The sequence below is a fragment of the Caretta caretta genome, chromosome 1 (genome assembly GCF_965140235.1).
Source record: "Caretta caretta isolate rCarCar2 chromosome 1, rCarCar1.hap1, whole genome shotgun sequence".
In the NCBI taxonomy this organism is placed as follows: Eukaryota; Metazoa; Chordata; order Testudines; family Cheloniidae; genus Caretta; species Caretta caretta.
In genome coordinates, this window is record NC_134206.1 from 222,689,055 (window position 1) to 222,702,050 (window position 12,996).

A 12,996-nucleotide genomic window follows, 5' to 3' on the forward strand; every position below is an offset into this window, starting at 1 on the left:
ACCTTTATTCAGGTCATGTTGGCAGCTGTCATCATGTTTTGTACTGTGAGAGCTTATCCATACAATACTGGAACCTGGAAAGGGAGATTTTTGAAGGCACAAATGGAAGTAGGATGCCTAACTCCCATTGACTTTCAATAAGAATGATGGGGCTAACTGTAATTTGTACCTTCGAAACATCTCTCCCATAACAAGTAGTAATTCTGTTCCTGTTATCAGTTGTATGAGTAAACTTTTGAAAGTGAGATACAGTATTTTAACATCAGGGTAAAGTAATAAATGTGTTTTACACAGCAATAGGAATCATTAATATTAATGAAATTAATGGCACAGAGCCTTACTCGCTCTGGTGAACAATTACTCAAGTGAGCATACCAACTGGCTTCAATGGGATTACCTGAGTAAGTGCTTCCTCATATCGATAAGGGTGGAACAATCTATCCCACAGCTGGAGCTGAACTATCTTATTCGTAGTGAATAATTTACTTGACAAATGACTACCCCATTTTTTCTGTTCACACATTATCCACAAATAGACTGGGTTTAACCTATTCATTTTTTATTGGACAAACATTTTATATGAACATACTTCAAAGCTAGAGGTCATAGGTGAACCTTTCTCTTAGTTTGGCATTTGAGGTGGTATGACTGGTCACCTACATCAGGAAAAGCTGGTCCAATAAAGAGAAACATTTGGCAATTTTTTAAAAGATTTTTTGCCAAAACTTTTTTTAAATTCAAAATTCCACTGAAATGTTAAGATTCAGAACATGTTGATCATTACATTACATTGTTTCTGCTCCCTGACTGGATGACTGAAACTTTCCATAAATAGGAAGAGGGAAATTAAAGTAATTTCATAGATTCTGCAGTCAGAAGGGATCATGCTGATCATCTAGTCTGTCCTCCTTTCTAACACAGGCCACAGAACTTCCCCCAAATAATCCTTAGAGCAGATTTTTTAGAATAAAACATCCAATCTTGAATTAAAAATGGTCAGTGGTGGAGAATCCACTTTGGTAACTTGCTCCAATGTTAATGCTTAATTTCACAACTACCGGACAAACACTTCTGGGTTAAACTTCATGAGAACACATTCTCCTGATTATTCACCAAAATTTCACTTTCAGTGAACATTCTTACCAAAAAAAGTTCACTCATACGAATGTGCAAATACTTCTCTTTTCTTTGAATAAATTTGTGCAAACACTTTTATGAAGTACTGTGTTTGTCCAGGACTAGATATAATGCAAAATGAGAGGTGTAGTGATGGGCTGATGTATTCTACTTGTTATACATTATTACTAGATCTAAGAGAAAAGGATACTAAGCATTAAGATAATTTATTGCCATTCCTGAGAATAGCAAACAAAGGACCAGAATCCTTAGCTGGTGCAAATCAATGGAACCACGCTGATTTCTGCCAGTTGAGAATCTGCCCCCACATTATTTTCATCAAAGCTATTACCTTATGAGGTCAATAGGCTGATACTTGTAAAATGCTCCATATCTTGCCCATTCTCGATACAGCAACTAAATTAAAAGAAACACAGAAAATTAACTTAAAACAACTGTTTGCAAGTTTTTTTTAATGTGAACTTGAACTATTGTACCTATCTGATCAGTTTTATATGGTTACAATTACTATGCTAAAAATTTTTGCATCAGGATTCCATTATCACTTGGTGTTCCTGGATCTCAGGCTACGGAAAAGCATCTCATGTGCTTGACAACGATCCTTTATTTAGTGGTTCACACATCTGAGCAAAGTTCACATAAAGTAACTAAAAGCAGGAGCAAAGAAATCATCAGAAATTTTAAAATAGGGACTGGCTCCAACTCCCATTGAAGTCAAATGAGTAGGATTGGGCCCTAATTATTATCAATGAGATTTTCAAAAGCACTCAGTATTTATCTAATCCTGCTCCCAGTGAAACCAATCGTATTACCCACCCTCCCACCCCCATTTGACTTCACTATGAGTAGAGTTAGGCCCACTTTGAGCGCTTTTGAAAATGCCATCCTAACTGTTTCTTTAGAAAAAACTATATGGTGAATGTTATTGCAATGTTCACACTGCGGCATTTGATTTTTTAAGTTCAAAGGAAAAGAAGCCGTGGGGAGGAGACATGGATTTGAACTGAACCTTCTGCATGGCAGCCCAACTTAGAAGAGCACAGATGCATCTAGAAGAGGGATGTGGTAGTTATTGGATATGCTCAGTAACCATCTCTGAAGCTGCACAGAATGTTTCCATTGAAGATAAGCAGTTTTACAGGTTCCAAACCCTCACAATCTGAAAGCTGAGAGCTCATCAGAACTCAGGGAGTGAAAAGTTAGAAATGAGGTAGTTGGAGACAGCCCTCTGACCTCCCCAAGTGATTGATGCATGACCAAGAGAGGTGTGTGCTGTGAAGGATCTGTCCTAATACTTGTACCAATTTGTGTCTGGGGAGTGCGGATGCCTGCGCTTGTTGGAAGCTGAGGAGACAGTCACCTATTGGCTTGGGCATTATAATTGCTTTTGTCTGGGATGATCGTTCTCATTTCGCTGAGAAGATTCTGAAAGGGTTGGAGGGAAACTGAGAGGCGACATTCTCCTCAGACGCTGGAGAATCCAAGTGAACCTTCTGAGGCCACACTCTAGAATCTGAGAAATTGTCTTCACAAGAAGATCAGAGAGGAATGTATCTGTATGTGTGTCTTGTTGAAATCTTTCACTGAAATATGTGTAGGCTTAGCAGAGTTTGATCTCTACATTTATTTTATAATTTCAACAGATACTATCGATGTTTAATTTTAAACATTTTTTTTATTTTTATCTATTTAAATTTTTCACTGTTGGGATAAATTATGAGGGGTGCCAGGCTGTAATAACAATGGACATGGAGATTCAAAAAGTTAAAGGTTTATAACTATTAAAACAGAAACTGTCAATATCACAGGTTAAAATATACAAAATAAATATCCTTAAATCAAACTCCAGTAGGTTCTCAAGCAGCATTTTTCTTACTGTGCCTATCTGTCAATTTTGTTTATTATCAAAAGAAATATTTTTTCATTGGTTTACATGTGAAATTGACATTTACTGACATTTAGTTACAAAAATCTAATCTTTCCTAGCCTAAATATATTAACCTATGTAATACATGTAACAGCAGCAAAGTGGGGAAGCCTGGATAAAGAAGAACAACAATAGGCTTACTGGCTTTAGTTTAAACATTTATTCAGAAACATGCTAAATATTATTTGTAATGTTTATGTGTATTAAATATTTGTTTTGTTTATTAAGAAACTGCTTCGCTTTTTGAAGCTGAGTATTCTTATTAACAGTTGCATTTTGGATTCTTGCGCTAAGATTTAAATCTGTTTAACACCCTGCTGGCCTGTGCCTAAGAGAGATTTAAGCCAAAGTACAGGGAAGAGGGAGAGTAATAGTTATACATAATATTACCTCTCCCCCTCCCCGCACTTTTGCCCATTGCATTATGTCATACTGCATTTACTACACCAGTGGAGCTGGGCAAAAATTTTGGATGAATAGTTCATTTGCCAAAAAATGCAGTTTTGGTCAACCCAAAACTATTTGCAAATTTGACCCAATTAGTTTCATCTGGGAAAAACTTCTTCCAGGCCACCAAACTCTGTGTGTCTGTTCCTCCCTTTATAGCCTTTAGCCCAGTGATTAGGGTACTTGCCTGGGATATGGGAGACCCAGGTTTGAATCAGATCTCCCCCATCCCCAGTGAGCATCCTAATCACCAAGCTATAGGCTATTCTGGGGGCAGGATGCTCTCAGTCTGCCCTGTAGAACATTGTTCCACTTGGTCTAAATTACTTAAACGTTCAGGAGAGCATAGACTTGAACTCAGATCTCACCCCTTACCAGACACATGCCCTAATCAAACTTTGTATAAATACTTAAATACTCACTGAGCCAAAGAGAGAGTGAGAATGACTCTATAGCCTGCTTATCAAGGCACTCACTAGGGAGGTAGGAGATGTGGATTCAAATCCCTCCTTTGAAGCAGGCAGAGGGAAGATTACCAGAGCTTGCAAAGCCCTGAATGGTATTTTAAAACCTCAAAATAAATACAGCATTTGGGACTATTCCTATAAAATACTGTAGTCACAGGAGGCATGAACTTCAGTTTTGTAGAGGTCCTCCTTGGAGGCATGTGTAATGTAATTAATCCCTGTATTCACACTTTACAAACCATTGTAATAATCTCTCAATAAAATATTCCTTGTACGGTATCATTTGAAAACCAATAACTTGCTGGTCAATAATATCATGGTGAAATGTATGTAGCAACATTATATGTAAAGTTATGGACATAGGCTGAAAACATGACTGAAGTGTGTTTTCCAGACAAGTCTGGGAAGTGGGTAAACCTGTTTCTCCAAGACAAAGGAAAGTTGATGTTTCTATAGAGGTGTCATCAAAGCTGATGGGCCATCACCTATCAAGTGGCCATTCTTTGGCAAGGAAGGGGAACAGGAACAAACAGATCTGCATCTTAGAAAAGAACAGCATAACACCTCTTCCCTACTAGACTCTGTGTGTCCTGCTCTCAGCTAAAAAGAACTTTAACTAGGTGTCATACTCAGGAAAATGCTTTTTTAAGGATGACTTAACTATAGAAGTGAGGGGCAAAAACACCCTAAGATCTCTCTCACCAGCCATCTCTCTCTTTTTACCTAAGACAATAAAAGAAACAGCCGTTGGATCTTGGGAGCAGATCCTGGCCCAAGAGCATGGTCAGCAATATACTGAAAACCTGTGGTAAGAATTTCACCTTGAACCAAGTTAAGTCTACTAAATTTAGTACTAGGAAGCTTTTTATCTTTATTTTTCTTGTAACTATTTTTGACTTTAATGCCTCATTATTTGTACTCACTTAAAACCTACCTCCTTTTAGTTAAATAAACGTATTTTATTCTTTAATCAAAACTAAACCAGTGCTGTGAATGGTTTGGGTAACTCCATCTAAGGTGGAAAGCTGTTGTATCTTGATCCCCTTAGAGAGGCAACAGACATAGTATATCTGGACTGTTCAGGGGAGAGCTAGACAGCGCAGAACACGCTTTTCTGGGGGAAAATCCAGGACTGGGAATGTGTTGGGGTCACCTGTCATGTGTTAACCAAGGCTGCTGGACACTAGAATGTGGCTGGTGTTTGCTAACAGACTTGTGGGGTCCGAGTTGCTGGATCAGGGCTGTGGGCATGCACAGACACACAGGGTGCGACCTGAATGCTATTTGTGAGGAGCCCAAGTTGGGAGCCACAGCAGCAAAGCATTGTAAGATACCCCAAGTTGCAGGGCAGGTGGTGACACAGCTCCACACTGGGCTGGAGTGTCATTGCATGCCATGGATTCTAGACACAAGTTGCTTTCATTGGCTCAAGAACAGCAGGTTCACTATTTCAGCAGTAACAGGAGCCTATCATTTACTGAAGGAGGGGTAAAATGAAATGATAACAAGAGGTCTGGATTTTCAGAGTTCCTTGGCCATGAGATTCATGGTTTTCAGTAAAGCATATATTTAAGGAAATAGACAGCAGCTGGATGTTATGCCAGAAATTTCTTTTGCAGAGGATAGAAACATGAAGATGCAGCTGTAGATGATATATCTAACTGCACATTATTATATTATTTCCACAAAAAAGGAGTTTAAAATATACTTCCAGCTTTATGCTAAAAAGAGAGCATTCTTCATTTAAATTCCACTTGATGAGCATATTTGTAGGCCATAGGTATCAGAGTTGAACCAGCTATTCAATGCCAGGCTGTGGTGTGCATGCACACATCCACATCCACACACACCCACACAAAATTAATGTACTCAACAATAATGATATATGAAAGAGTTTAAAAAAAAAATCTGAAATCCTGCTGATGACTCATGGAAAGCTGTGAAAAAGACTCGAGAAAATGCTGCTTATGTATCATGGGGAAAATTCTTCCCTGATGTAATTCAACTGACGTCAGTGGGATTACACCAGAGGTAAGTATGGCCCAACGTTTCTAGGTCAGAGGTGAAGTGATTGCCAAAGTAAATTCTAAATGGATAAAGTGGAGTGAATTACGTGCTGAGGAGTGGACTGGTGAGACAGGAAAAGGAGCTAGCAGGAAGGTGGAACATACAGCTGAGAGAGCAACTGCCTCCCCTTCTCCTCTACCTCTGAGGCTGCCACTCAAAGATCACATGTAGCAACTCCTCTCTCTGTGAGAGAGAGGGGAAGAATTCAGGCTTCACCAGAGGCTCCTAAGGGATAAAAATCAGACCACAAGGGAAGAGAAATTCAGGGAGAGAGGTTTCAGAGTAACAGCCATGTTAGTCTGTCTTTGCAAAAAGAAAAGGAGTACTTGTGGCACCTTAGAGTGCTTTGTGGATAATATCCAGATGACCTTTCAAAAATCCTTTGTCAAAGTTCCTCACAAGAAGCTATTAAGGACACTAAGGCCTGGGCGTTACCTCAAACTGAGGTTGACCTAGCTACATCACTCAGTGAAAAATGTTGAGCCCTAAACACTGTAGTTAGGTCAAACTAACCCTGGGGCACATGCAGAAAGGTCAACAGAAGAATTCTTCCATTAACCTAGCTATCACTTCTCAGAGAAGTGGATTACTTACATCGACAAACAAACTCCTCCATCAGTGTAGGAAGTATCTATGCTATGAAGCTACTGTGACATAGCACCATAGCTATGTTGCTGTAGCAACCATCATGCAGACATACCCTAAGAAGTTATGGTGTGGAAAACAAAGTTCTGCCGTAGACTAGAAACCAGCTATAGGGCAGAGGACATGGGGCGAGACTAAATGGTCAATGATCAACTTAGTAAAAAGTTAATAGTCTTTCAGGTGATATATTGGTAGCATAGTGTTTTCAGTATTATTTTTATCCAATATATCACCTGAAAGATTGTGTTTAATTGTGTTTAATTGGTCACTTTTTTTTTAATAGCAGAAATAGAAGGAGTCCAGAAATATATGGCAACACAGTTATGCAAAATTATTTTATGGAGAAGATAAATCCTGTTTATCCTCTCTCATGATATGTAAACAAAAGGACAGTCCAGGAAGTTTTAAAGCAACAATTTACAACTAATAAGAAAAATATATTTTTTTTACACACTGCATAAAAAGTGGAAGTCACTGCAGCAAGAAATCATTGAGGCTACGAGTTAAGTAGGATTCAAAAAAGGATTAGACAGTTATATGAGTAAAGGGAATGCCCACAGTTACATAGGATTTCTTTTTTTAAAAATTAACGATATGAGCACAGGCCAAAGACTCCCTGATGGATTAAGGAAGAAATATTCCCCCAAAATATTGTTCCATAATTGTCCACAAAAACAGGTTCTTCCAACTGTGTCTAAAATATCTGGTCCTGGCCACTCTCAGAGAGCAGGATTCTGAACTAGGTGGGCTACTAGTATGGCAATCAAAACTGTTTGTTTCTTGACAGAAAATTAGGTTTTCAACTAAAGGAAATATTTTGCAACATGTCTGCTTTCCATGAAAAATTTCAACTTTTTTAAAAAAAGGTTTTAGTTTTCAGCCAAAATCTGAAAAATTTCATTTCTCAGGACTGCCGTGGTGCCTTCTGAGTGGTGTAGTAGTTCAGATGCCTCATGTTCCCTTTCTCTTTTATAGGCTGGGCTATCCAACAGGATATTTCCCAGGAAGTACAGTGGCTGTGGTATTTCCATGATGCACTGAAGCAGTTCAGCAAGACGTGAACAGGGTAATGCAGCACTGGAGATGCAATCCGACCAGAGGACCTGACCCACAGAGGAAAACGGGGGCATGAGGCAACTGAACTATAACTCCCACGAAGTATCAGAGAGGCATTTCCACTTAATATTTTCAGTTTTTGCCTGGATAAGTTTGGGAGTTTGATTTTTCATCAAAAAAGTCAAAATTCCACATGGGGACAAAACCTCATGTTCTCAAGTTGCAGTGGAGGAGGTTTAGATTGGATATTAGGAAAAACTTTTTCACTAAGAGGGTGGTGAAACACTGGAATGCGTTACCTAGGGAGGTGGTAGAATCTCCTTCCTTAGAGGTTTTTAAGGTCAGGCTTGACAAAGCCCTGGCTGGGATGATTTAACTGGGAATTGGTCCTGCTTCGAGCAGGGGGTTGGACTAGATGACCTTCTGGGGTCCCTTCCAACCCTGATATTCTATGATTCTATGACCAGCTCTACTTCTACTAGCTTGGAAGCCTGCGCCCCTGCAGTGACTTCAGTGAGGCTTCTCATAGTTATAGGCATATACCTTTGATGCTCTAGTTCCAGGATGAGATTGTTAATTCCTTTGCGCTGAAAAATGTTGGCCTGTCTGTAAAGCAGCATGCACATCTATAGCAAGTGTATTAATAATACATTTAATGGTAAATTATTGAACGATGGAGTTATGTCAATTTACAAGAACTGGAACTCTATCTAGCCTAATAACTTTAAACCTTTGTAACTTTGTAATTACTTACCAATAGTTTGATCTCTCAACTAGTCTCTTTGAGAACTAGCAACATATATCAGGTTTTAAGTTTGTAACTTCCATCATTTTGTGCTGTTAGGAGCACAAAACAAGTACATTTTTTTTAAATAAACCAAAAGCATGCAATTCTTTACATTTGCTGAATTAAAAGAGACACCATCAATTTGAAATCTGATCAGTTTAAAGAAATGAGTTCAAAGTAGGTTCAGATACTTTAACTGCCTGCTTTTTTTTTTCTAATCATCATATTTTCCAGTTACTTTATGAGACTCAAACAAATAATAGGGGAACTGATTAATTAAGAACCATATCCTGAAATGTGGGTGAGTACAGTCCATCAGCAGTTGTAATGGCATGCTCCCCTTGAAGTAAATGGAGTTACCCCAATGTACACCAGCTGAGGATCTGGCTCAATATTTTTCTGTTCTCAGATTTGTAGGACATTAGGAATGGATTTCAATGTGTGGGATCTAGCAGTAGGTGACTATTACTCTTATAGAGCACAATCCTACATAGCGCTTAGCACTTCCAAAGGGTAAGGAGTAATCTCAATGAGAGATGGGTGAAATTCTTCAACTAAAACTTTATTTTGGGGAAAAAAATGCAGATTTGGTAACACCAAAACTTTTTGCAAATTTATGTCAGTTTTGCCAAATTGATCGTACAGAAAAAACTCCAAAAAAATCAAAACATTTAGTTTTTCTGTTCAAAACAACTTTTGGGTTTGAAATTCCTTTTATTTAAAAAAAAAAGTTTTTTAAATGCTTCAAGTGAAACCAAGCTATTTTATTCAACACAAAACATTTTTTTACTTTACAAATGTCCAAATATTTCCAAAAAAATCCGTTTTCCCTCCAACCCAGAAACAATTTTTCCCACTTTTCAAAATTATCAAAGAATTGGATAAACCAGTTATTTTTGCAGCTGTACTTTCAGCTCTTATTGGCTTCACTGGGAGCTGAAGGTGATCAGCATCTTATACTACTGATCCCATATTCATGTTTTCAATTGGAAAACTCACATTACCAATTCAAGATCCATTCCTGGTGAACATTCCACAATATTCATTTAAAGTTCATTGATTTTGTAAACTATCCAGCCTATAAGCACATTCACTGAAATAGTCAGAAGAACCCTAAATCAAACCCGAATAGTATTTAAACAGTGCCACAGAGAACAGATTTTAAAATATAAACAAATAATGGATGTCTTTCGAAAAAAAGTATGATCTAATTCAACCACAAGCTATGCCAAGAACTCAGATTAGATTATCATAAATGTCTTAAAAGCTATGAAATTGCAGGACTGCCCCACCAATGCAGGTAAAATTGTTAAGATTGAAATGTTACAAAACTCAGTTTAATCTGAAATACTTATGTGTGACTGTACAAAAATTATGGGAGTCCCCATAAAGCTTTGTGACATCATGTTTTACTTGTATTTCCACAGTTCCAGTTAACAGTGGTATTTTACACAGGGAAATCATAACACCTTTCAATGCATTTCTAATATCCTATGGATGTTATGTTGGATGAACTATATTTCCCAGATAGACTTTGCAACTCCTTGTAAATGAGAGGTGACATTTCTTAGCATAAAATAATAGTGCTGGCAATGAAGAGGCTACTGGTACCAACGGGTAGGAGCTTTAAAAAAGATCAGACCACTGATCCTACCCCTTAAGGCAAGCTACTACAGTGCTGCTTTGCAGTAGTTTCTTTACACATATTTCCCCTTAAGCAGGCACTTCACTGAAACCGGGAAATTCCTTTGCTCTTACGAGTAGTCTTCGGCAGAGTGTGTGCTGCACCAAATGCAGTTTTCTGGTTCTCAAAAGGCAGTCACAAAAGCATTGTTTCACAGGGCATTTTCCCCATCGAGATCCCGAAGAGGGTTAATTAGGATTAACCTTTTACTTTATGAGCTGCTACATAAATCTTAATTACTATGACTTGCCGTATAAGGAAAAATACCTCAGACAAGCTCAGTTCACCATTTTTGGGGGTTATTCTACAGGCAATCAAATGGAAGCAGCATATAACTTAAAGGGGACAAAATAAGGGACAGAAAATAGCTCAAAAATGTCCCCCTTCCTTTTAAATCTGATCAGTGCTTTTCAGGAAATTAAACACTGAGACTATTAGATTCAGATAGAAAACAGATGATGTTATACATAGAAATACTACAGCAGATTATATGGCTACACAGCAGAAGACATATGTGAATAATCAATGCAGTATTTCTGGAAAGAACCTTTTATGTTTTTAATACTTAACACTTCATAACAGGGCCTAATAGGCAGGGTAAAAAGCAAGCAGCACAAAATGCAACTTAAAGGAGGACTATTTTTCCAGACGTTTATACTTTTAGACCCTCTTTTCCCCTTCACCACATTATCCAATTTGTCCTCGTAGCCTAACTGCTATTTTAGCATTCTTCTTGTAGCTGGCAGCTTTGTCTAGTTTTTAAGTGGGTAAACTCTGCAACTGCCTTTGGAGCGGATAGCAATGATACTCCATTCATTTAGCCAGAAGGGGCTACTGTAAGTGCAGCATAGACAATGTGATGATATAGAGAATCACTGGTTCTTGAACAAGAAGTAGTTATAAAAGATTATAAATTATAGATTGTAAATAAGAGAGACAAACAAACAGGCTTCTACACTGGTTTGACTCCCAACTTTCTCTCCTTTGTTTACCAAGGACCATACGCTGAATGAAACTGTACACAGCACACAGAGACATCTATCAGAGGGGTAGCCGTGTTAGTCTGGATCTGTAAAAGCAGCAAAGAGTCCTGTGGCACCTTATAGACTAATAGACATATTGGAGCATAAGCTTTTGTGGGTGAATACCCACTTCGTCAGATGCATGTAGTGGAAATTTCCAGAGGCAGGTATAAATATGCAAGCAAGAATCAGGTGAGGGATAACGAGGTTAGTTCAATCAGAGAGGATGAGGCCCTCTTCTAGTGTTGAGGCATGAACACCAAGGGAGGAGAAACTGCTTTTGTAGTTGTCTAGCCATTCACAGTCTTTGTTTAATCCTGAGCTGATGGTGTCAAATTTGCAAATGAACTGAAGCTCAGCAGTTTCTCTTTGAAGTCTGGTCCTGAAGTTTTTTTACTGCAGGATGGCTACCTTTAAATCTGCTGTTGTGTGTCCAGGGAGGTTGAAGTGTTCTCCTACAGGTTTTTGTATATTGCCATTCCAAATATCTGATTTGTGTCCATTTATTCTTTTACGTAGGGACTGTCCAGTTTGGCCAATGTACATAGCAGAAGGGCATTGCTGGCACATGATGGCATATATTACATTGGTGGATGTGCAGGTGAATGAACTGGTGATGGTGTGTCTGATCTGGTTAGGTCCTGTGATGGTGTCGCTGGTATAGATATGTTGGCAGAGTTGGCATCGAGGTTTGTTGCATGGATTGGTTCCTCAGTTAGAGTTACTATGGTGCGGTGCATCGTTGCTGGTGAGAATATGCTTCAGGTTGGTGGGCTGTATGTGGGCGAGGACTGGCCTGCCACCCAAGGCCTGTGAAAGTGAGGGATCATTGTCCAGGATGGGTTGTAAATCACCGATGATGCGTTGGAGAGGTTTTAGCTGAAGACTATATGTGATGGCCCGTGGAGTTCTGTTGGTTTCTTTCTTGGGCTTCTCTCGCAGCAGGAGGATTCTGGTACAAGTCTAGTTCTGTTGTTCTTTTTCCTTATTTCCTCGTGCGGGTATCATAGTTTTGAGAATGCTTGGTGAAGATCTTGTAGGTGTTGGTCTCTGTCTGAGGGGTTGGAGCAAATGCGGTTGTACCTCAGCGCTTGGCTGCAGACAATGGATCGTGTGGAGTGTCCAGGATGGAAGCTGTAGGCATGAAGGTAGGCATAGCGGTCAGTGGGTTTTTGGTATAGGGTGGTGTTAACGTGACCGTCTCTTATTTGCACCGTGGTGTCTAGGAAGTGGACCTCCCATGTAGATTGGTCCAGGCTGAGGTTGATGGTGGGGTGGAAGCTGTTGAAATTGTGGTGGAATTCTTCCAGGGTTTCTTTTCCATGGGTCCAGAGGATGAAGATGTCATCAATGTAATGTAGGTAGAGAAAGGGCGTGAGTGGACGAGAGCTGAGGAAGCGTTGTTCCAGATCAGCCATAAAAACGTTGGCATATTGTGGGGCCATACAGGTGCCCATAGCAGTGCCACTGGTCTGGAGGTATATATTGTCACCAAATTTGAAATAATTGTGCATGAGGATAAAGTCACAGAGCTCAGCAACCAGTTGTGCTGTGGCATCATCAGGGATACTGTTCCTGACAGCTTGTATTCCATCTGTGTGTGGGATGTTTGTGTGGAGAGCCTCTACATCCATGGTGGCTAGGATGGTGTTTTCTGGAAGATCACCAATGCACTGTAGTTTTCTCAGGAAATCAGTGGCGTCACGGAAATAGCTGGGAGTGCTGGTGGCGTAGGGTCTGAGTAGAGAGTCCACATA

The 12,996-nt window shown here is 39.3% G+C and overlaps 1 protein-coding gene across 1 annotated transcript in view; it reads right to left on the reverse strand.

Moving 5' to 3' along the window:
* ANO2 (anoctamin 2) overlaps nt 1–12,996 on the reverse strand; it is a 262,392-nt gene that overhangs the window by 171,976 nt on the left and 77,420 nt on the right. The window contains exon 8 of the mRNA XM_075120949.1: nt 1,469–1,533. Within this exon, the coding sequence (XP_074977050.1) occupies nt 1,469–1,533 (65 nt within the window). The remainder of the gene's footprint in view (nt 1–1,468; nt 1,534–12,996) is intronic.